Source organism: Camellia sinensis, chromosome 11 (genome assembly GCF_055761805.1).
Source record: "Camellia sinensis isolate YWXY chromosome 11, ASM5576180v1, whole genome shotgun sequence".
NCBI lineage: Eukaryota > Viridiplantae > Streptophyta > Magnoliopsida > Ericales > Theaceae > Camellia > Camellia sinensis.
The window spans coordinates 29670531-29696074 of record NC_138971.1 but is presented as its reverse complement, the minus strand read 5'-3'; the positions used below and the strand labels follow the sequence as shown (position 1 = coordinate 29696074).

The 25544-nt window shown below is 39.3% G+C and overlaps 1 protein-coding gene across 5 annotated transcripts; it reads right to left on the bottom strand.

Annotated features, from left to right (window-relative positions):
* Positions 1-8871: 8871 nt before the first annotated feature.
* On the bottom strand, positions 8872-24743 carry LOC114266636 (putative late blight resistance protein homolog R1A-3). Of its 5 annotated transcripts, none has more exons than XR_014343685.1 (3): positions 21489-24743; positions 15624-15802; positions 10053-10286 (listed from the first exon to the last, which is right to left on the bottom strand). XR_014343685.1 is itself a non-coding variant. In XM_028207673.2 (2 exons), the coding sequence occupies exon 1, from the start codon at positions 24526-24528 to the stop codon at positions 21517-21519; it is 3012 nt and encodes a 1003-aa protein (XP_028063474.2). In that variant the 5' UTR covers positions 24529-24743; the 3' UTR covers positions 8872-9204; positions 21489-21516. The 5 variants fall into 5 exon arrangements, 3 of the variants coding, with proteins under 3 accessions (XP_028063474.2, XP_028063536.2, XP_028063385.2); XR_003630751.2 differs by lacking the exon at positions 15624-15802 and adding an exon at positions 15267-15332 and having other exon boundaries at positions 10053-10287; XM_028207673.2 differs by lacking the exons at positions 10053-10286; positions 15624-15802 and adding an exon at positions 8872-9204.
* Positions 24744-25544: the final 801 nt, after the last annotated feature.

The following is a 25544-nucleotide window of genomic DNA, read 5'->3' as shown; positions in this document are numbered from 1 at the left end:
ACTTTTAGGCCGATTAAGCCTCCAAATTCGAAGCGCCCTTCGTGGATATCACGATTGGCCAAGATTAGAAAAAGCCTCTGAATTCGGAGCCACATCCGTGCAAGTCACGTTTGGGCCAATTATGCCTCTGGATTCGGAGCGCCCTTTGTGGATATCACGATTGGCCAAGATAAGTCTCTGAATTCGGAGCCCCATTAGTGCATGACACTTTTGGGCCAATTAAGCCTCCGGATTCGGAGCGCCCTTTGTGGATATCACGATTGGCAGAGAGAAAAAACCTCCAAATTCGGAGCCCCATCCGTGCAGGTCACGTTTAGGCTGATTAAGCCTCCGGATTCGGAGCGCCCTTCGTGGATATCACGATTGGCCAAGATCAGTCTCCGAATTCGAAGCCCCATCCATTTATGACACTTGTGGGCCGATTAAGCCTCTGGATTCGGAGCGCCCTTCGTAGATATCACGATTGACCAAGATAAGTCTCCGAATTTGGAGCCCCATCCGTGCATGACACTTTTGGGCCGATTAAGCCTCCGGATTCGGAGTGCCCTTCGTAGATATCACGATTGGCCAAGATCTGTCTCCGAATTCGGAGCCCCATCCGTGCATGACACTTCTGGGCCAATTAAGCCTCTGGATTCGGTGCGCCCTTCATGGATATCACGATTGGCCAAGATAAGTCTCCGAATTTGGAGCCCCATCCGTGCATGACACTTTTGGGCCGATTAAGCCTCCGGATTTGGAGTGCCCTTCGTGGATATCATGATTGGCCAAGATCAATCTCTGAATTCGGAGCCCCATCCGTGCGGGACACGTTTAGGCTGATTAAGCCTCTGGATTCAGAGCACCCTTTATGGGCATCACGATTGGCCAAGATTAGTCTCCGAATTCGGAGCCCCATTATTGTAGGTCACGTTTGGGCCGAATAAGCCTTCAGATTCGAAGCGCCCTTCGTGGATATCACGATTGGCCAAGTCTCCAAATTCAAAGCCCCATTAGTGCATGACATATAAACATAGGTTAAAACATGCAAACATTCAACATGAAATGGGACAAGCCGTATAAACAAAGGCTGAAACATGCAAACATTCAAATTGAAATAGGACAAGCCGTATAAACGTAGGCTAAAACGTGCGAACATTCAAAATAAAATGTGTCCTTAGATAAATCGATTGGCATCAAGTGTACTAATATAAATAGAAAGTACGCTACAAATTGAAAATGAAGCGTTTTATTAAAATTAGCCAATAAATACATAATTTCGCACTCAATCTACATATGAGCATTACAAGGTCTGCTTTTATTCGGCGGCTCCTTCATCATCACTCTTCTCGACTTCGAAAGCCGAAAAGGGGAAATCATTTTGTTAGTACAGCGGCAACGCAGAATTCACACCTGCTACCTAGAGAGCCTCAGCTTGCTGAAGTGCCTTGATCCAGCCGTGCTTAAACCCACGATTTTCACATCGGCAAACTTCTTCGGCGAGTTTCTCCATGGTCTTCTGTATTCCAACCTTTCGGCCATCATGAAAGCCTTTTTCATAGGTCGCGGTCCTCGCAGTCTCAATCGCAAACATGCTAGCCGTGTTCCGATCGGCAATAGCATCGCTTAACCTTTGAGTCACCCTCTCTTCCGCAACCGGGTTGGGATGGCTGGCCGATTGAGACTCGGCAGACTTGATTTTCCTTAGCTCACGCTCGGGCTTCTCTGCGCGAGCTTCTAACTTCCGAATGCGTTCATCTCTCTGTTCTATATAACGCCGAGCGGCGCGAAGACGCATGCCAATTTCATAAGCGGTGTACAACCCCTTCACCGTCCCATGAACGCCTTTACGAAACACTTCGAAATCCTGCCGACCTACCATCGACTGCTGGACTTCGTGTCAAAAAATCTGTCGAGCGAACTCGACTGCCACATTTGGATCTCGGATGATCGAATCTGCCTCTGTCATTGGTCTATTCCCCACGAAGACTGCAAAACTCAATGGGCGCGGAGTCGCATCGGATTCCCTTCTAGAACAGAGTTAAGGAGATCTGCCCCTGTGGCTGCTTGTCCCTCCTGGGCGACCTACTTCGACAACAAGGAGATTGGTGTCTCTCCTGATCCCTTGAAGTCCTACTTCCTGTGCGCGAAGGTTCACCAGTTCGACTCATATCTCCTCCCAACTCAACTAATGTCCTCGCTTCTCCTCTGCTGTTAAAGAAAAGTCTATTTGACATTTGCACTTGTTTAACCTTCCTCAAAGAACTGTTACTGACTCTAAGCATATAAATAGGACCTTCATGCACGAAGTACACGCCCATTTATTCCCTACGGGGGCAGCACCTCCGAGGCGATCTCATTAATATTAAGACCTCAACAGCCCGGCGCCGATTGAGTCGTGCCCCAATCGCCCCACGAACCTCTGTTATTCGGCGTTCTAGTTCATGAACCAGCTGGGGCAAGGGCAGATCCATCAATCTAGTCAGCTTAAGTGCCCCAGCCGCTCCATGAATCGATTTATCAGTACAATATTCATGAGTTCATTTTATTCGACTTTCTAGTTCATGAACCAGCTGGGGCAAGGGCAGATTCATCAATATAATCGACGTATTTGCCCCAGCCGCCCCGTGAACCTTTGTTATTCGGCGTTCTAGTTCATGAACCAACTGGGGCAAGGGCAGATCCATCAATCTAGTTGACTTAAGTGCCCCAGCCGCTCCATGAATCGATTTATCAGTACAATATTCATGAGTTCATTTTATTCGACTTTCTAGTTCATGAACCAGCTGGGGCAAGGGCTGATTCATCAATATAATCGGCGTATTTGCCCCAGCCGCCCCGTGAACCTCCGTTATTCGGCGTTCTAGTTCATGAACTAGCTGGGGCAAGGGTAGATTCATCAATCTAGTCGGCTTGAGTGCCCTAGCCACTCCATGAATCGATTTATCAGTACAATATTCATGAGTTCATTTAATTCTAGTTCATAAACCTCCGTTATTCGCGTTCTAGTTCATGAACCAGCTAAGGCAAGGGCAGATTCATCAAGCAAATCGACTTATGTACCCTAGCTGCCTTATGAGCTGATCTATCAGCACCTCATGAATTCATTTTATTCAGTCATCAATCAAATTCATTAATTTAATCGGCTAATAAGTTTGTCGTCTCACGTAGTCGTGACATTTTGTTCTAACTGCTGATTCTTTTAATTATGTACTCATATAACAAACAGTACAAGCAATAACTTGAGAGCATAGAAAATTTTCATTCATAAATTGGGCGCTAACAGCGGACATTTTACACATGAAAATCCAAAAATGATGAAAATAAACTAACAAAAAACTGTGCATCTAAGATGCCTACAAAAAACGAAAATACGCCTTAATCATTCCTCAGGGTCAGACGCCAGCGAGTCAACGTCCACCTGCTCGTACAGAATTGGCGGTGCCAATGGCACATTCGCAGCAGCGAGGGCTTCGACCCAGCCGTGTTTGAAGCCCCGATTCTCAAACTTCGGCGCTTCTTCTGCGTAGCTTTCCAAGGCGGCCTCTTGCCCAGCTTGGAACGCTTTGGAAGTCTCGGAGTCGGCCTTTTCCCTAGCCTTCTTCGATTCCTCCAAGTCGGCTTCCAGCTTGGTGATTGCCTTCTGGGCTAACTAAAGCGCCTCCTCGCTGGCCTTTGCCTTTTCCTTGGTGGCAAGCCTCAACTGATCAAAGTTTCTGGCTCGCTCGGCCTCTGAGTCTACTCTAGTGCGTTCCGCCGTTGCCTGCGATGTCTTATAATCAACCCTTTGAGAGACCGTCACAACCTTTTTCTATTCATTTTCAATTTCAGCTTTCAATAGGCTGATCTGTTCTATGGCGTCATGCTGACAGCGGCTGATCTCTGCTATCCTGCCCATCGCCTACAAAACAAAGAAACGGTAAACAAATAATTAGAGACATTTACAAACGTGCATGTGTAAAGACGAAAGATTGCAGATAAGACAAGTAACGTATCGAAAGGACCGACTGAGCGGCCAAAGCAATTAGCATCAGATCTGGCACCACGCAAAATACGGCTCTGTCGACCGGCAGAGATATCGAGGAGGCCATGCTCAAGGCCACAGCCAGGTCCCTCAAAGCCGAGGAGTCTGAGGAGATCGACATATTTCTAATCCTTGGTTGAATCGTGAATGGAAGGACCAAATCCGACTCCTCAACTCGGGGCCGTTTATCGCTTTGGTCCTCTTCATACTCGACCTCTCGATCGGCGGGGCGCTTCTCGCCCTTCTGTTCACCATCGTTGGCCTGCCCCACCTCCTCTATCTCGGCCCTTTCAGGGTGAGCCATCTCTTCGGAAATAACCGGAGGAGTAAATTCAGCCTCCATTGCCGGTGTAGACTTAGCGACCGCGGCGGGTGGAGTTTCCGACCAGACGGCCTCGGCCCTCCGCCTGGCGACCATCCTCTCAGCGTTCTTCTTCCGCGCAAGTTGCTGAAGTGATTCCCCAGCCATATCCTTTGGGTAAGTGCCGGGGAGATCTCCTAAGTTTGTAAAAATGTCTTCAAAGACGTCCCCTCGGCCGGATGTGGATGGAGGGTCGGACAAATTCAGTCCAGCCTCCTCAAACGCCGAATTGAGTGCTTCGTCTACCTCGGTTCCCAATTGGTTCGTGTCCTCGATGATCTGATCGGCTACTTGTTCTTCTACCTATTCCGAATCGGAGGCTTCTAAACTGATCTCCTTCAGGCGTTTAAAGCTGGGGAAGATGAGGGCTGTAAAATGATCTTCGCCTTTTGGAACTGGTATATGGTCTACTGCCGAAAACGTTACGTAGGACGGCGCATAACGCAAAAGAATATGGGCCGCCCTTCCTTGTTTCTGAAGATTTGGACGGCCAACGAATTGCCGAGCAGTTTTAATATCAGCAAGTACAGCATCGTCGGCCGAAACCAGCACCTTCTTCAACGCGTTGCCTGCACAAACAAAATGGTAAGTACATGAAAGGAGAGCCGAATACACATGCGAAAATATAAGCAACTAGAATAAGCTATATGGCCACCTGGATCGCCTTTTCGCCTTGGCACGGGATCCAGGCGATCTTCACCCTCGCCGAATTCCCAGTTGCCTCAAACAACGACCATCACGTCGTCAACACGCTTGCCAGAGCTGGCAAGCATGGTCACTAAATGATGATCGGTGTCCTTGGCCCTAAGAAAATAGCATCCTAAACGGCCAATGGACTTGGCTAAAACATAGCAATGCCGAATTGCAGGAATGCCTAGGTTAATCCTAAGACGACGATTTAACTCTATGATCCCCATTACGATGCGAAAGAAATTCACGTTAGGCTGGGAAGGGATTAGGCCCCAATGTCAAAAGACAGATCTCAAAAACGGATGAAGGGGAAAACGGACGCCGCCTTCAACAATCGATAGGAGAGGAAAAATGATTGTGCTCTCGTCGGTCCTCTGCATATCGGTGGTGCTATCTACCACAAGTGACAAGTGAACGTCATCAAGGATGGAACAATGGCGTCGGAAGCCGAAATCCAGTCCAGAGAGAGAAGTGTTTTCAAATTTCTTGCCATCATATTCAGCCTAAGGGTTATGCAAAACTAACAGTAAACAAGAAAATGGTATTAGGAGTGAAAGAGAAGAGAACTTACAGGGAGCGGAAAGGATAATGAGAGACAGAAGAGAGCTGCAGAGGTCGCGAGATGAAGGAGTTGTACTAGAAGGCAAACCAAAAAATGTTTAGTATTTAAAGTATACATTCGAAGAGACAAAGTTTTAAACCACATTAAATGGAGGAAGTGTACGAAGAGGCAGGAACTTGTAATGATGACTAGAAAACGTGTGCGTTCTGACATGCTTTGGAATGAGGTTAACCGCCGAATTTTTGACTTTTCAAGATCGAAACCAAACACGCCAACTAAACAGAGTTAGTGGGGTGTTCGGGGGGCAATTGTGGTGGCCGAATAATTGCAGACGCGGATAGGCAATGTATAAATTCCCAATCGGTGTATAGTATGCATTCAGCCCCGCCCCTGCCGTTTCAAATGCCGAATAAGCCGAGTAGGGGGTCGATTAAATGAGGAGGGCCGAGTGAGTAAGTACATGATAGATCAAGAGCTGGCCCTACCTAGAAGATCAGGAGCGTATATAAATAGAAAAACAACAACCAAAGAGAGGTATGTGAGAATTAGTATGCTTAACTTAAGACACAAGCAATCTAGAGAGTATACACTAACTTATTCGTCGAAGTGCTAATTCTGACACCCCTGACCAAAGTGTTCATTCCTTTTCAGGTGACTAACTGAAGATCACGAGCGTCCCCCAGGATTTGAAGAGTATTTCCAAACCACTTCTTCACAATGAGCAACAAAATCAGCAGATCCGATCAACGGACATGGAGATCGGTGGAGGACATCGGTGACAGAAGGTCTTCCATGGCTGACTTGAACAAGGGCTGTTCATCATCATCAAAGGCTGATTTGTGAAGCACTAGTGTATAGATCAAGAACAAGAACCACTCACTATTCACTTAATCAAAAGATTTCTAAAATGAAGTAGAGTCTCAACTCAAAATCAAAGCATTGTCCCTTCTCTTGTCTGGTCCCTTCTCTCTCTCTCTAACTCTCCCATGAACTAGTGAAAGAGAACCCAGAAAGTTGATTTCTATTTTTTTTTTTTTTAATTTTTTTTTAAATTACTAACCAAAACGACATCGTTTTGGTTAGTTTTATTTTGAACCGTTGGATCACTCACTTCAGGGATCACTTCAGAGAATCCCACTCTAGAGGATCCTGATACTCCACTGCCATCTCCATTAGTCACCATCAACAACCATCCCAACCACCAGCAAAGTCTCCCTCTACTACCCCATTACTGTGAAACACCTCATCTGCCAAATCACCCCCTTTCAACCACAGCAAACCCACCTTTCTGCAAACCTCTCCGTTTGTCAAATCAATTTTACTCTCCACCACAAATCAAAGAAAAAGAAAATAGGGAAGATAAAGTGAATGGGTCAGAGGAAGGGGGGAAAGGAGAGGAAGGAGATCGACTAAGATTGCCTTTGCCATTGTCATTGAAGATCTTTGCCTCTGCTGGAAGGATAGATTGCTACTTCTTCATCGCCATTGTTGCGCCGTGCTCCTCCTTTGTTGCATTCATCCTCAACACCCCTTCTTCATTGCCTAAAGCCCCCTTCCCCTTCGCCTTCCCTTACGCCCACCAACTGCTTCCTCTCTCTATCTTTTTATATATATAATATTAGTTTTGAGCAAGTTAATTAAGTGTAACAGGTTCTAAATGCAACTCATTATACCCCTAAATGAAATTACCAAAAATCCTTAAACCATACAACCATCTTCTACCCTGGCTAGCTGGTGCTCCAACTCCCCTCCCCACCCTCTCCAACTCCACCCGTCACCCCCTAGTCGCTCCCACGCTCCATGCCCCCTCTCCACCCCACTCCGGCGATCGGCCCATCCTTTTTTCCTCACCTAGATGTCATTGCCGCCAGCTACACCTACCCTAGAGCTCTTCCCTGTCTTTGCTCACTTCCCCTTCATTTGAAATTGTAGAGCACAGTCACCAAAAAAATGATGGTGGTTCAGATGTATACCACTAAACAAATAGTGGTGGTTAGGACACAAACCACCAAACCAAATTTATGGAGATCGCATTGGGTGGCGGCAGTCATGTCAGCTGGTGGGGAAGGAAATTGAGAGGGAATGTGGGGTTTAGGGGTATCGTTTGACGGGTAAGGAAAGGAGCTAGTGTCGGGCTGCAGGAAGGGAAAGGGAGGCCGTTGCACACTGTGGGAAGGGACGGGGAGATGTTGCTGGAGATGATGGGGCGGTGGTGGTGGTGTGGAGAGGTTGGGATGGATGGGGGTAAAGTTGGTGTTAACTGGGGTGCTCAAAGAAAAAGAACAAAATTTGAATTCAGGAATTAGCATGCTCAAAGAAATGAGATGTCCAACCACAAATTTGAGGTGCATTTAGAGATACCGAAGCGTAACTCACAAAATTGGATGGGGTATGGGCGAATGGACTATTTTACCCTTGAAAACATGACGTTTGTTGTTCACGTGTGAAATTTCAGTGAAATTAATGGCCATTTTCAATTGGACTTAATTGACAAAAAACTTGAAAGTAAGGTGCAAAATCAATTGAATTGAAATTACATGACCAAAATGACACAAGGGGTAAAGTATAAGAACTATTAGTGCAATTTTTCGTTATTTTTATGTATACATCAAAAGTGCAGAATGAATTGGACTTGGTACATGTGTGTAGTTCATGATATTTACCCAGAAGGATATTCATAGTGTGATCAACATGATATTTGACACTTCATATTATTAGTCCACATGTTAACATAATTTATCTTAAAGGAAATATTTGATCTAAATTTTGTTGACATATTTTTGTTGTGCGTCATTAAGGATTTGCCATGTTGGCGTAGTTATATTTTGTCGTTATGAACGCCACATTAGAATATAATCATACTTTGGGCAACACTAAATCTTGTATTTCATCCTTAAAAACTTTTCATTTTTTAATTATAAATGTAATTAAACTTTCTGTCGGTGCTATATCTTTTGTCAAACCCCCTATGCAGATACATGATTTTGGAATCTTGGTAAGCTATGAAGCACAGACACTGCAAAACAAGTGTCGTATCCGTGTCGGATACACAAACATGTCGAGGTATGGGACACACCACATGGCCTGTCCTCTTATTTAATTAATTTATTTTCAAGCGACACGCCGGGGACACTTCGAGAACACACTAGGGACATTTCAATTTGTTTTTTTTCCATTTTATTTAGTGCTTTTTGATAAATGTTGAATGTTTATTATTTTTTTCTTAAAATTTAAATACTTAATAGATCATCCATAAAAAAAGATATAAACTGTAAGTGTTAATTTAAAAGTACTTTTTAAAAAATAAAATAAAAATAGAATTAGAGTTAGTTTTTGTTAATATTGATTGTTTGTGGATGTAATATCAATCTAGATAAAATATATATATATATATATATATATATGAAAGCATATTTTATTGCCGTGTCCCCGCCTTCCACATCCCCATTTTTTGAACTCGCCTTGTCCCATGTCTGCATTCGCGTCTGTGTCCACATCCATATCCGTAGTTGTGCTTCTTAGTTGGTAAGATCCGGTTTCAGTCTCTTGAAAGCTCTCTTTTTCAATTTCCTCTCAGCACTGGTGGCACTAGCAAGAACAACATTGGTTAGTATTGTTTTAGTATGGCAAGTTGAATCTTATTTTTTAATCCCAAAACTAATTGAAGAATAAATAATCACCTTTTACTGTTATTGTCGCATATGCTTTAGTCATGGGTCAAGATCAAGGACGATCATCTTTGATTGAGGTAAAAAATCTTAAAGAAATTATCTGAGCATGCTCATTTTGATGCTGAGGGTATCATATGCATTAGCAGTAGTAAGAATCCCAATATGTTTTTGTTGTTTTTATTTTTGTTTTTGTTTCTAGGATTCACGGCGGGCAGGCTCATGTACATTGCAGTTGCCAAAGTGCTGGCAGAACTGAACAATGGCAGCAGCTCAACAATAAAAAGTATTGTACTCTAATTAACCTCACTGTTATCTGGAATGGCCGTCACACTTTTTATATCCCTTGTTGAATGAATATAAAACACCTAATATGTGTTTAGTAGTTTTTAAGATCAATGTAATCCAAGTTGTATAACATTACTCATTTGTAATCAAGATCACAATGAAGAAAATTCTGTTTTTAAATCAAGAGACCATAATACGCCGCATCACTCTATACAAAAAAAATTGTACAATTTTTCTTTCTGTATATCTCCACCACTCAAAACTATTAATGCATGGTGAATAAGTGATGTATCATGCATGCAACCTATATGACAAATAAAAGATACATTGTCAACTCAAATGCTCTGTTCCTCCCAGTTGAAGTGGCTGGCCAGCCATGCCAAACACCTAAATCTGCTTAAACCATGTGAATTTAAAGTCACAAACTCTACTCCATTTTTATATTTTGACAATAAGCAAAACAGAATAATACTCCAACAATTTCCTCGTAAACAGTAGTTATATATTTTTTTGGGTTAATTCAGTAGTTAGATATTACAAACAAGCACTCACACACAGTTATATTACATAAAAAGCACACTTAACTAGCAATTTCTAGCGCAATCAAACACTCAATCTCTAATTGGTACATTTTCTCTGATAGCACCTTTGAAAACACCATTTCTGTTTGATTCAGAACAAGGGAGGGAAGCCATAAGCAAGACAATCTTCATCCTGAAACATGTTATCAAATTGGTTTTACATTTTTAGCCAAAGGATATGCAAGTACTACCAAAAACAATGAAATTCCACTTGAGAAAATTAAAATTCACTGTGAAGTTGCATTCCTTATTAATCTTCCTATGTGAAATCTTAAAAGAAAAAAAAAGTTCAGAAAAGAAAAAGAAAAAGAACATGACAAAAAATAGAAATATCACAATAGACATAACATTATAAGATGTTTCAATGCGGTAGCGCACAGGTTAGTCCAAAGTTTTCCACTAGTTAGATCAAGATCTTTGGCAAGTTGTTACCCATGCGGAATACCTAATCAGGATGAGTGAGACACGAAAATAGAAAGGAATAAAATAGGAATTATAAATTATACATACACACAAGAACACAAGATTGAAAGTGGTTCATCCCAAAATTAGCATACGTCCACAATGATTGCGGTTGTGCAATGATTAGAAAAAATACAACCAATATACAGAGAACTATGTATTCATAGTTGGATCTACGGTCGAGTGGCAAATATTCAGTACTTATCATATCAACACTTCTCAACAAAGATTGGGTAACAAGCTAAGGATCAACATCTCCTCCCACTCTCTCGATTTTTCTCGAGGTTGAGCTCTTAAACACCCATTTGGTAATGTTTATGTTTTAATCTTTTGTTTATGTTTTACAAATATTTTGAAAACGGGAAACAAAAACTTGTTTTGTGTCTCATTTTTGTTTCCAAAAAATGGAAATAATTTTGAAATTTTACCAAATTATACGAGAAAAAAAAAAGGTATTGTTCTTAATACAAATAGCCAACACAAAATTGATAAAGGGGTACCACTCATTTTTTCCAAATATTATATTTTAGCAAATGCATTAGAAGAAGAGATTCAGTATGTTGTTTAAACATCAACTTCGTTTGAGCACAGTTATCCCAGCCCTATGCTCACTTGATATACTCAAATCAGTATATCCATCATAGGAGGAAAATTACTGATTAGATCTGAAGATGGTAGGTCTTGACCTGAGAATTTGCATTGTGTGTACACTCAGGCAAGGTTGGCTCAACTCGTGAAATTGGTGCCCAAGCTCTTCAGTGGCTAAGCTCAATAGGTTTTTTTCTAGTGGGCCACGCCATGCCAGAGCCAAAAATTTTAGGCCCAAGCCCTGAAGAGCTAGTGAGGTGCCTAACACTAACAATCTTTTTTTAAAAAAAAAAAAAAAACGTTTTTCCTATTTTTTGCTTGTGCGTCGAACAAATGGGCTGATTGATCACCTCTCAAGGGCTAACTAGTCAGTCTACAACACCTAGACCCAGTCTCAACCCAAGCACTTTTTGGGCTTTGCCAGCCTACCCAAGAATATGGACCTAGCTGGGTCACTGGTCAAATGATGACCCTACGGTAGATTTCGATAGCATCTTAAAAACACAAACTCCTGTTTTTTCTTATTTGTTTTTTAACATGTGTGAGGTTTTTATTCTTGGCAATTCCGATTGACAAAACTCCTTTCAGTTGTACTTGTTTTCACACTTTTTATTTCAGTGAGGCTATGAGTTTTTAGATGCGAATCCAACCCGAATTGTGTCTTACATGCCACTTCGCTGACTATGACGGGGATCGAGCTGCCCAATCAGCTCGCGGGGGTCCAGGGAAAAGCGCCCCTTGGTGGGTCCGGAACAGCGCCACGGTGGGGTTGAGAGGCAGCACCCCCAAAGCAAAATGCAAAATTGCATTCGAAGTTGCTTGTCCGCCCTTACTCGCTAGAGCGAAGGAGTTCTCGCTCGAGCGAAGGCTGCGTCTGTAAAAAACCTGAGAAGGATGTTTGTACGCTCAAGCGCAGGTAGTTTGGCTCGAGCGAAGCCACTTATCGAAAACACGCGTTTTTGGTTCCTCACTCAAGGGAGAGAGTCTTCGCTCAAGCGAGCTTCACAGTCCCAGATTTCTATAAGTACTTGTTTTAGTCCAAAAACTAGGATTAGGTTTTTGAGATCTTCTTGGATATTAGAGTTTGTATCTAGGGCTATTTTGCTAGTTTTCTTTAATGTTTGATTGAGTATTCAACTCATGGTTTAAAGAATATACATCAAAGGATTATTTGTTTATTCTATACAAAAGAGAGAGTTGTTCTTCAGTGGATTCTAAAGAATTCGAGCCTGAAACTTTGGTGGATTCTGGAGAGGCTCATCGTCAAAACAATTCCGAGGTACAGACGGGGCTGGAAGAGACACATAGGGGTTGGTTCAATTTGGGCGTGGATTCGCTAGGTAATTAAGAGTATACCTGTGTAATTCCTTTATGTCTTTTTAGAAAATTGTTTTGTGGCTTTTGCCCGTGGTTTTTTAATCACAATTGGAGGCGCTCCAATTGTGATTTTTCCACGTTAAAATCGTTGTATCGATTTGTCTTGATTGTTTGATTGGGATTGATATTTAGTGCTTAAAATTGATACATAATCACAAATCAATATTAGGAGATTTCTAGATTTTTCAACATATATCAAAACATACTTATTATGAATAAAACTAATACGGGTAGAAACAAAACAGTGCAATTCAAATTGCAATTGCATCTTGGGAAGTAAAGAAGCTGTTAGACACAAAGAAGAGGAAGGTGCAACATCTTTAGCTCTAGTTATATCATTGTATGAGAATTAAGAGGCAAATGAGGAGGTAAAATAGGAATAGTAAGACTGATACCAACTGGAGAGGAAGAAAAAGGAACAGAGGAAGAAGAGGACATGATCGTTAGCAAGAGGACTAGGATTAGGAGAAACAGAAACATGACTAAGAGAAGAAACAACAACATTATCTACTCCCTCCAAATTCAAACTTAATAATGTATGGCATGTTCCACAAATTTCATCTATTTTGCTTTATGTTCAACTCACATCAGATAATGCTTCCACCATTACATTTATTGATAAATCATTTGTTATTTAGGACAAACACAGCAACCAAGTTCTATGTAAAGGTCATCAGCAGAACGGTCTCTATCAGTTTCCTTCCCTCTCATTTTGATCACTATTCAAAGGTTTTTTCTAGTATTAGTTCTCCAGCTGCCACTTGGCATAAAAGACTAGGGCATCCTTCTTCAAATGTTTTTCATCATATAGCTAAAACTTGTGGTTTTTCCATTTCTCATAAAGACTGTTCTTCTTTTTGCAGTCATTGTTGTGCCTCAAAGAGTCACAAACATCCTTTTGTATTGACTAATACTAATTTCAATGTTCCTCTTACTTTAATTCACTCTGATACCATGAAGAAAATAGAGAGAGAGAGAGAGAGAGAGAGCAAAAAGGATATTTTCTATTATTTCATTATGAACTCAACTACACATAGAAGTCTTTGATCAATGTATACATGGAAACAAAACAAAGTATCTCTAGATTAGTTATAGATTCTAACTAACTAAGTTTGTTATAGAGGAGAGGATTGTGTATTACTATCCTACATCCTTATGATAGTTTTATAGGTGTGTTATAGTTGTCATTGTTGCTTTGTCTTCAGTAGCCTTAGTTGTGGTTATGGTTCCTGAGGTGATAGTATCTAGGAGCCAGGTGTGGGGACATAATTTTCAACATGTCCGCGTGGCATGACCTTGGCCTGAAGTGCCACATGGTGGAATGTGATTGGCCGAGGTATGAAAATGATCCATGTCTAGGCTAAGGTATTTGGTGAAAGACAAAAATCCTAGTGAATGAATGACTCCTAGGTTGGGTGTATTTAGGACTCTTTTGAGAGGTTAACCGTAACCTAACTGGGAGAGATGAATCATCTAGTATTATTTCTAAAAGGAATAAGTGTTTGACTTGATCACTACTTCTAGGAGGACATCTTTATATAAGCACCCCCATGTGTGAGAGGTATGTGAGTTTATGTGTGTCAATTTGAGAGGTATGTGAGTTTATGTGTGTTAATTTGAGTTACCGTTAATTTGTCGAAATATCATGGGATATTAATTTACTAACTTTATCATTGAAGTGCCCTCTCGGTTGACAAGCAATCGAGTTAGGGGTTGTTTGGTTTTCATTTTTGGCTAAATAATCACAAAAGGACAAAAAAAGGTTAAAAAATCACAAAAAGTCAAAATCACAAAAGGACAAAAAAAAAATCCACCGTTTCAAAGCTAAAAAGTCAAAAAAAAAGTCAATCAAGAATACCAAACGAACAAAAAAGTCCCAGGCTAAAAAAGCCAAAAAAGTCAAAAAGTCAACTAAAAAAGTCATTGCCAAACGAAGGCTTAGTTATTCTTCTAATTGTGTAGACGTGGATCTATATAGGCTGCGTGTTCTACAGCTGTGTTCCCAGAATTCTAGGAGGAAGTTCAGATATTGGTTGTGTGGTAAACTTTTAGCACACACATACTCGATACACTTTATTTTTTGATAATTTTTTGAATTACTTTTAAATACTTATTAGATCACATGAATATTGTTACTCAATACATTATATATATAACATATTCCAAAAAAAATTACAAAAATTAAAATTGAAAATGAAATTTGAAAAACATAAAATGCCATATGCTTAGTTAAATTAAAAAATGAAAAAAAAATAATGAAAATGGAGTGAAAGAAACCATATTTTGTTCTAGTTAGGTTAAGAATATAAAAAAAAAAAAAAAATGAATTAGATAATAGTACAAAAATAACCATTTTTGTTTAATTAATTTAATTTTGCTTTCCCTGTAAACATTATCCAAATGTAGCATAAATATTAGGAAAATGCTATGGATCCCAAATAAATTACCAAATTTTCTACCAAACCTCTCACATGGATGTGAGAACCACACAAATCACATGTGTGGATCCCACACCCATGTGAGAGGTTTGGTAAAAAAATTTGGTAATTTATTTGGGGTCCCTAACATAACTCTAAATATTATTAAAAATTTTAATATCAATTTTTTTATGCAATTATCTTAAATATATGTAAATAATATATATATATATATATATATAAAACTTATAAGGATAAATTACAGTCACCTTGATTGAGGTTCTTGACAATCACACTGATCTCCCCTTCTTTTTCTAAAATTACACTGACTTTCCCTGTGATTAACGGCGTTAATGGGAGGGTTAGTTTAGTAATTTTAACATTAGAGATATTTTTTTTAATAAACATTAAATATGCCATTATTATTTTGGTTATACCTTGTGTTGTGTTTGGTTATGAGTCATTTTTTTTAGTTATGACTGAAAAAAATTTAGTTATAATATTTGTGGTAATCAACACCACAAATGTTATAACTTGCATATGTTACATATAAAATGTTATGTATTTTAGAAGAGCAGTGCTGGGTAGCCCGAGAAGGAGGTTGGCTCGAATGGCTCAAAATTCACCTTTCCGGTCGTCCGGGTGGACGTCCGGCCGGTCGTCCGGCGAGAAGGTTGACAGCCGCAGTCAACAAAGGTAACCGCGGTAGATAAGTTTTCACCCGGTCATCCAGGCGAACCCCCAACACACACCCATTCGAGCCCCTCCTTTTCGGGCTCTCAAGCATTTTTTATTTTAGAATAACCTATTGTCACAACAAAAGTGATGATGAAACAAATTCAAAAATTAATTATATAAATATAAGAGAAGTTATTTGGTAGTTTTTAATCAATACTTGACATCATACAATTTAGTTGTCTTAAAAAAAATAAGATAAAATTGATGAGTCTTACTATCTTCTTCTTCACTTTTTTTTTTTTTTTTTTTTTTTTTTTTTTGGATATCATGAGTCTTACTATCTAAATTAATAAAAATAAAATTGGGACAACACTTGTATTTATTTGAATAGTATTAAATAATATTTTTAAATACTCACATGGTTTAACTATAAATATATATATATATATAATTTATTGCATTACATACATACAAGTTCTTGTATTTTTCATTTGGCTTCAATAATTCATATTAATTTGTTTGCCTAAAAAATAATTAATTGATTTATTTTATTTTTAATTTATAGATAATCACTTCAAATGTTATACAAAATCAAACTAAAACCCCCCTATGTGATAATCTAACAACTAATCACTGACTTTCACAAAAACAAATAAATAAATTAAAAAAAATAACAATTAGTCAAACTAACAGTCAACTAATGGAAAGGGGGAATATGCAAATAAAAAATAAACCTCAAGGGAGGTCAGTGTAATTTCTGAAAAAAATAGGAGGCCAATATAATTGTCAGAAATCTCAAGGGAGGTGTGTAATTTACCCACCTTATAATAGTTATTGTTTTCACTTATTTTTCAAATAAAATTTTTATTTATGAACAATGAATTGAAAATACAAAATTCATAAATTTTTAAGTAGATTACAAAATTACCATTTAAGTAAATTTTAAATACACGTAATTTTCTAATACTAACTATAAGTTGAATGGTTCAACAAGTCTAAGACCGGTCTTAGCAGTTCAATTCAAAGATATTAAGGTCAAATTAGAATTTTTATCTATTTTTATCCATGATACAAACATTGGCTAACAAAATGATTTATATCAACAAAAAAAAACTCTATACGTTTAGACAATATTTATAGGTTTATATTTTTAATTGTGTATAGATTGATTTCTCTTATATATATAATTAATTATAGCTAGAATATTTAAATTAATTAATTTTCAAACTAAAAAGTAAAAAATGTTGGTTTATATTGCTGGATAGGACAAAGAAAAGATATTAAATGGACTTGGGTCAAGATAAGATGGTACAAATGTTGTAATATTCAGTTTGTGAATATCTAAACTTGCGTCCAGCCTTAGGTTCATATTTTAAGAGAATTGCGTATCAGTGAGGTAAATTAAAAAAATTTGCACTATATATTCGTATTGTTTGGATGAAAGTCTAACACATAAAAGACTTGCATCAAACACAAGAAATAACTTGCACCAAACATAAGACATACTTGACCCCAATGAAAATGACATTTTTTTTTAGCCATTTTCTAATTGATTTGATTTTTTTCCTCATATTTTTAATAGTTGACCTAACCATTCCATGTTTTTATAATCCATTCGATGAGATTATTTACAAGGGCTTCGTTTAGTTAATGAGGATAAAGATCATAGAATATGGCTAGTATAGATTCTAACAAAGTTCACTTAGACGTTGATTGTAGGATTGAAAATTGTAAGGGTAATTGGGGGAAGGGGAATAAAAATTTGTGTCTAGGAAGGGAACTAAAACATGAGTTGACAGTGGTTGACAAGAGGAGTGAAATGATTTAGAGGTGGAGCTTGATGCGGGTTAGAGATGACTTCATTTTGGATGGCTTGGGAAAAGGGGTTAATGCTTACTCTTTCAATAAAATAAAAAAATTATTTCATTTTCCAATTTATTTTCGATTTTAACAAATTTTAAATGAATTTTATTATGTAATTGTAAATTAAAAATTTTCGTTGTTATGTCATTTGAGAAAATCTAATATAAAAGTACATATTATTTATCTTGTATGCTAAATGTAATTTTTATAATTCATTCAATGTTTTTGCTCTAAAATATTACTAACCCACGTAATGACACACACACACACACACACACACATATATATATCTATTAGTTAATATTTAAAATAAAATATTAATAACAACACAATTAAAACACCACTTTAGTGCAATTTAAATGAAAACAATTCATTCACATAATTTTTACTATTTTTTCTTTTTAAATTTTAGAATTATTACTTTAATTTGTAAGATAAAATTTTAATTATTTGTTTAAGACCATGCATAGAGTTTTAGGTTAGTTTATATATACATGTAAAAATTCAATGTATAAAAAGAAGTAGAGAATTGTATTATTGATTGATATGTTGATGTATATTACAATGATTCATGATTCCTATATATAGAAGAGGGTGAGTGTGTAGTAGGTAAGGAGTAGGTGAAGTGGAGGTGGTAGTGGTGTAGTGGGTTAGTGGGTTAGGTTTAGTGGAGTAGGTGAGGTGGTAGTGGTGTAGTGGGTTAGGTTTAGTAGAGTAGGTTTAAGTGGGTGAAGTAGGTGGAGAGTAGGTGGATTTTAACAGCCCCCCGCAAACTCAAGGGGGATAGGAACTAACCAACTTGAGTTTGGAGAGAGTAACAAAACAAGAAAATACATAAAAATAAAAAAGGATAGGAGACACTGTATGGTCGTGTCAGACCATTGGTGAAGACACTGGATGGTGGTGTCATAACGTTGTAGAGGACACTGTATGGTGGTGTCATAACGTTGTAGAGGACACTGTATGGGGGTGTCATAACGGTGTAGAGGACACTGGATGGCGGTGTCAGACCGATGTAGAAGACAGTTTATGGGGTCATGTCGGACCGTTGTAGAAGACAGTTTATGGGGTCATGTCGGACCGTTGTAGCAGACAATGTTGTGACAGTTGTTGTGACAGTTTACGGAGTCTTGCTGGACCCTTGTAGAAACTAACCGGAATCAATGTCGGGACAGTTTACAAAGTCTTGCTGGACCCTTGTAGAAACTAACCGGAATCAATGTCGGGACAGTTTACAGTCTTGTCGGACCCATGAAGGAGCTAACCGGAATCAATGTCGGGACAGTTTACAGAGTCTTGTCGGACCCTTGTAGAAACTAACCGGAATCAATGTCGGGACAGTTTACAGAGTCTTGTCGGACCCTTGTAGAAACTAACCGGAATCTATGTCGGGACAGTTTACAGAGTCTTGTCGGACCCTTGTAGAAACTAACCAGAATCTATGTCGGGACAGTTTACAGAGTCTTGTCGGACCCTTAAAAAGTCGCACCCTCAAAAGGTGTGCCCAATCTTTCAAAAGGCGTGCCATCAAAAGGCGTGCCCAATACATAAAAAGGCGTGCCATCAAAAGGCGAGCCCAAGTCATAAAAAGATGTGCCGGACATGATGGCGAGGCGCGTCAGTGCCTTGGCTGGCGCGCCCGTTTGTCGTCTGGCGTCAAGTGGCGCGCGATACGCGTGGCTGCCTCGGCTATTTAACCAAGACGGAGGCTGAGGCTGGGGCAGAAGCTGAGACAGAAAAACTGAGAGAAACCTCTGAAAAATTCTTCGTTTTGCTGAGAAAGATACTCTGTAACACTCTGTTGCCACCAATCCTTCTCTGAAAGTACCAGTCGGAAATCGCTGCGTCGCTGAAACACTCAGCAACCCAAAAACATGGCCTCTTCTTCCCGTCCAGCTACCCAGAACATGGCCGCTTCGTCCCGTGGTCTACTTACTCTCTTTCCCGACCTCAACGAGTCAACAAGAGAGATAACCAGTGCGGTGGCCTGTGAACCTCAACAAAACACCTCTGGTTTTGCTCCGTTGAACTTTCCGATGCGGTCGGTGGAGCAAAAAATGGCGGTGCAAACTGATATTGAGGCCAATCAGTATACGCTGAAGTCATGTGTGGAAACCATGACTGCGGTCACAAACTTGTCGCACCGGCTGCAGAGTAGGACAAATGAGGTGCAGCAGTTAAACGCCCAACTGGCTCTGCTCCAACGCATGTATAAGGATGCGCGAGCAGAGATAAGTGTGCTAAAGGCGGAAAATAAGGAGCTGAAGCGGAAGGCCACCGTGATGTTCCGATTTGGAGATCCGCCATATGCTGCAGTGGAGGAGCAGCGGGGAGTGAATTTGCTTGGTGGTCTAGGAAGCACGGAGGTAGCACCGTCAAGAGCCGCCCAGGACGGAGGCAAGAAGAAAAGACCGGCGGCAGAGTAGAGAAGAAAAATCCCGCCTGTAGATGTGGGTGTTTGTTGTTTTGTTTTGTGGTTTTTTTTTTTTTTTTTTTTTTTTGTGTGTAAAATGTGATCGGGGTTGATCCCGGAGATGAATAAAATATGAGTGTTGTGCAAATTTGTAAATTGGTTTTTTTTTTTTTTTTTTTTTTTTTTTTTTTTTTGTTTTTTTATAAAGAGGGGGAACACGCCCATGTGATAATAATAAAAATAATAAGAATGATAATGAGAATTTGCTCAGTGTCCAGCAAAGTGATGGGAGATAGGAGGAGAGAGAGTGTGTTTGAGTAATATATTATAATAAAAAAAGATATATATAGATATATATGGGGCAGTGGAGAAGATGGGTTTTAAAAAATAAAAAGGGGGCAGAAAAACTAGCTGGCTGGGCCTGAGTTGAAGGTGCAGATGATGCAGTTGAGGCCGCACCTGATGCCCCACCTGATGCCTTGTTCTTAGATAACATGATGACAACAAAACTATTTTCAGCAACTTTGTTTTCCTCCAATGTTGGCGAATCCTTGAGAATGGATAAGCATCTGCTGTGCATTTTAGAGGTGGACAATGGAATTCTGGAGGGAAATGTGACAGTGGATCAGAGCCAATCAAGAATGCAACATATCTTTCTGAATATCCACAGAAAATGAGAGTGTTGGAGGGGTTGATGAAAGGGATGAAGACCCAGTCTTCTATCTGAACATCACAAGAATGACAGATTATCGCAAGGATGCACACCCATCAATTTACAGGAAGCTGAACTTCACGGAGGAGGAGAGACGATCACCATTGAGATTCCAAGATTGCAGCCATTGGTGCCTTCCTGGTGTACCTGACACGTGGAATGAACTCCTATATGTTCAACTCTGGACAAGATATATTAAGGAGCAACAACAACAACAACAACACTGAGAACAGCAGCAGAAAAGATTGTCAAGTGGGAAGGTCCCTAGAGGGGACCATGAATATATTGATGTAGTCAATTACAAAGGTACTGGAAGCTCTGAGCGTTTGATCATTCTGAAACACGTTTGAAGAAGCTGTCATGGAAGAAGAAATTAGGAAATTTGGGTTTGTCCGGCGGGCGGCCAAGGCGAGATTGCCGCCCGCCGGTGAAACGAAATTGCTAGGTTCTTAACCTTGCTCTGATACCATGTAAAAATTCAATGTATAAAAAGAAGTAGAGAATTGTATTATTGATTGATATGTTGATGTATATTACAATGATTCATGATTCCTATATATAGAAGAGGGTGAGTGTGTAGTAGGTAAGGAGTAGGTGAAGTGGAGGTGGTAGTGGTGTAGTGGGTTAGTGGGTTAGGTTTAGTGGAGTAGGTGAGGTGGTAGTGGTGTAGTGGGTTAGGTTTAGTAGAGTAGGTTTAAGTGGGTGAAGTAGGTGGAGAGTAGGTGGATTTTAACAATACACAAGATAGATTACTTTTATTTTATGTAGGGTTGAATTCAAAATCAGAAAAGAAAAAATTAAACATAAATATAAAAAACAACATACCTCTAGAAGTTGCATCATTACACTTTACTCAAGGGCCCCCACGTTTGATTCCTCTAATCAGCACTTTCAACCAATTATTTCCAATGCTCTCTTGCTCTTCCTTAATTTTCCTGACAGATTCCTCAACAGAGAAATGACAAAAGTTTACCTCAATCAGCTGCAGAGTGAGTATATCCCCCAAACTAGATGGTATTTCCCTGAGATATTGACACCGTTCCAACGATAAGTGTTGAAGGCTTGGAAAGGGACCAGAGCAGGTGATCCATCGCTCAACATCGAGTTCCTTCAGTTTCAAGAATTTGAGTCGAGGAAACCCACCATCAGTTGTTTCCCATTGCTGTCCCCAGGCAGCATCATTTTCTAATTTGAGAAGCTCAAGGTTGGGTAACATCATCCCAAGGACTGATATCTCCTCCCACTCTATCCCTGTATATTTCAAGGTTAGCCTTTTAATATTTGCAGGAAAATTGACCTCTCTGACAGTAGTTGTGTATCTGGGGAAAAAACTGTTGCATAGCTTCAGAGTCTCAAGGTGTCTTAAAACTTCTAGGTTAAGAAACATCCAATTCCCCGAATCTGAAAACAGTTGTCCACAAATTCCCAGCTCTGTAAGAAAAGGAGTTCTTGCCAATAAATCCTGAATAAATCCATAACAGTTTAAGTTAGTGATGGTTCGTAGGTTTTCTAATATGGAGGGATGGTTGTGATCATTCACCAAAAAAAAGGGATGGTTGGGATCTGTTACTTCTTCAGAACATAAAAACACGTCAACTTTTGCACCTCCTTTAGCATAAAGATGCCTCAACTTTGGAATCTTCCAAACATTACATGGCAGAATAACCTCACCCCGTTGTGTAGAAATAATAAGTGTTTCTAGGTTTGAGAGATTGGATATTGATGGCGGTAATCCACAAGAACTTTCCAAATTAATTGCCAAATACCTCAAATAAACTAGTTGTGTTAATTCTCTTGAAATGAAGGCATTGATGTACCATATGTTCAACACTCTAAGAAGTTTGAAGTTGCAACAAATAAACGAGAACACGTCATCAAACGGACTGTCGCCGTAACTAATTTCTCTCCCAGACTTAATTCTGAAGCACAATAATGATTGAACAACTACTGGGGAATAAGACTCTAAGAGAACATGATCACATTTTTCCAAGAAGTCAAAATCGATACACAGGTGACATTGGTTGTTTGCTTTGTAATTACTTGAAGGAGGAGGATAAGAATCTTCATAATTGTGAATCCACTTTAGGAAATTAATTTCTCTGGCTTTCTTCAAGCATAAATCACGCAACAAATCATGCATACGACATGCTTTAATTCGACCATCAAACCTTTTTTGAGCAACAATTACCAGACTTCTTTGAATGAGATCCATTAAGTAACCCTCCGCTACTTCCTCCAAGCTTTTCTGCTCAATTTTTTGTATAAACCCCTCAGCTATCCATAACCAAATTAATCTCTCAACCGAGATTTCTTGATCTTCTGGAAATGCTCCTAAATAGAGAAAGCATGGTTTCAAGTGGCGAGGCAAGTGGTTGTAACTCAGTGCTAGTGTGTCCAAGTACTGGCTTGGATCACTAACAATGTATGAGCTTACACTTTGGGCAACTTTTTTCCACGACTTTTGTGTCTTGATGTTCTTTGCAAGAAGTCCTGCAATTACAACAATTGCAAGTGGAAGCCCTCCACATCTTTTCGTTATTTGCTTCCCAATTTCAATCAGTTCTGGAGGGCAACGTCCATTTTGAAACACCTTCCGTTGTAACAACTCCCAACTCTCTTCTTCAGTGAGAGGACGCAGACAATGATGATGGCAATCAGGTGAGGCATGCATAGCCACCTCTTTGAGGCGACTAGTAAACATAACTCTACTTCCATTGTTGTCATTGGGGAAATACATTTTAAGATTGACCCAGGCACCAATATCCCATAAATCATCAATGACAATGAGATACCTCTGGCCTTTTAATTGCTTGTACAACTTTTCGCCTAGCTTCTCATTGGTCATGTTTTTAATTTCATCGGTAAAGACGACATTAACAGAACGTAAAATATCCAACAACATATCTGTTTTTCTGGGTAATTGAGAAGCATAGGTCCATGCACGAATATGAAAGTAGTGTATGATGTAAGGATCATTGTACAGTTTTGTGGCTAAAGTAGTCTTACCGAGTCCAGGCATCCCAACAATTGATATCATTTGTAGCTGCTGCTTCCCTCCGGCAAGTCGCTCTTTTATAGTCAACGCATCATCCTCAAAGCCCACTGTAATTTCTTCATCTACCATGGTTCTGTTCCCCATTGGCATTGGCATTGACATTGACTTTGACAAATTCATCATTTGTTGCAGCTTGTTCCCTCCAGCAATAAGTCGCTCTTTAATCATTTGTAGCTGCCTCTTCCCTCGAGCAATAAGTCGCTCTTTTATAGTCAACGCCTCATTATCAAAGCCGACCATAATTTCTTCCTCTACCGTGGTTCTGTTCTCCATTAACATTGACGATTGGACTCCATCATTGAAAGACTTATCATCTTGTAGGAGTTGGATCTGATTCATCTGGTCATAAAACTGCAGCACTTTTGCCTCGATCGTCTTAATCTCTTCCATTATATTTGTGCCAATTAAAATATCAAAAAAACTGTTACCGTTGTTGCTGCTGTCCCTCTGCCCTGGAACTTCAACATCAAAAGAACGGATGAGTTGTCTTGTCTTGCAGATCACATGATCAATTTGCATCGGCAGGTTTTTAACTTCATGGTTCAGCTCATGCTGCTGCTGCTTCTCGTCCATATCCTTGAGAATGATTGCTAGGAATCTTAGCCGATCGTAAAAAGAGTCGATATGATCTATCTGATCTGCCGTCAAATTGCACGCCTTACTGATCATTAGATGCTTCAGTTTCTGCAAGACAGAATAATTTTCACCCATCTCCCTCCCCAATTCCCCTCTCTGTTTCCATCTCTTTATCTTTCTCTCTCTTTCTCTTTCTCTTACGCTTTCGCTTTCCTCTGTCTCATACTCATCCATTTTTTTGATCAGCAAACACTCAATTGTTTACTGCTTCCATAGCCCCATTACGGTGCTCTGCTCTCTCTCTCAAGTTTTGCGTTCTGAAGACGGAGTTCGATCAGAAAAGACTCTGTGGCATCCAAAATGTTGACTCTGCTAAAATTTAAGCAAATTACATTTACGTCCTCGAACAATTTGCTTAAATTGCAACTGGCCTATTAGTTTGACAAAATATAACACTGGCTTCCACCGATGTCCTCAAAAGTTAACTCAGTTAACGAGAGAGAGTCATGAAATAACAAAATTACTTTTACCCCCATCACGCTTCCACACTTCATCTCCCTATCTTTATGCACCACCACTTTCACAACTACCACTACTCTTCGGGAAAATTTCATTTCTACACATCTAATTAGCAAGACAGGCACTTAATAAAATATATTGAAAAAAAAAAAAATCACACTAAGGCCTACAGTGTTCTTCTATTATTTTTCACTATCATCATTGTTGCACTGTATTTTACTCCTGTCATTTTTTATACATTGTTCTTCTATTGTTTTTCACTCTCATCATTGTTGCACTCTATTTTACTCCTGTCATTTTTTATTTGTGTGATAAAAGATATACAAAATCATAGAATTTTAAATTTAGAGACGAATATGACTTTACAACCAATGCAACGATCACTACAACATATAAGAGTTTTAGACACTAAATATTTTGGTCTCTAAAAGTGAAATTTTTGTTGCAAAAAATATTTAGGAATCAATTTCTATTGTCATGAGGATAGTCGCTAAAAAGTAGTTCCGAAAAGTCAAAAACAAGGCTGTTAGCGACAAAATTTTGAAAATGTCACTAATAAATAGACTTATAGGAACAAAATAATTTGGTCCCAAAAGGATAATAATTCATCACTAATGTTTAATTTTCGTTGCTAAAAATATAATAACCACACTTTTCGTAACAAAAATATTTGGTCTCTAAAAAATAATTTTGTTCCTAAACTTTGGTCTCTAAAACCTTAATTTTTTTTG

What these genes read in the sequence shown, in the direction of transcription:
- LOC114266636 (XM_028207673.2), bottom strand. Translation starts at nt 24,528, where the DNA reads ATGGATGAGTATGAGACAGAGGAAAGCGAAAGCGTAAGAGAAAGAGAA.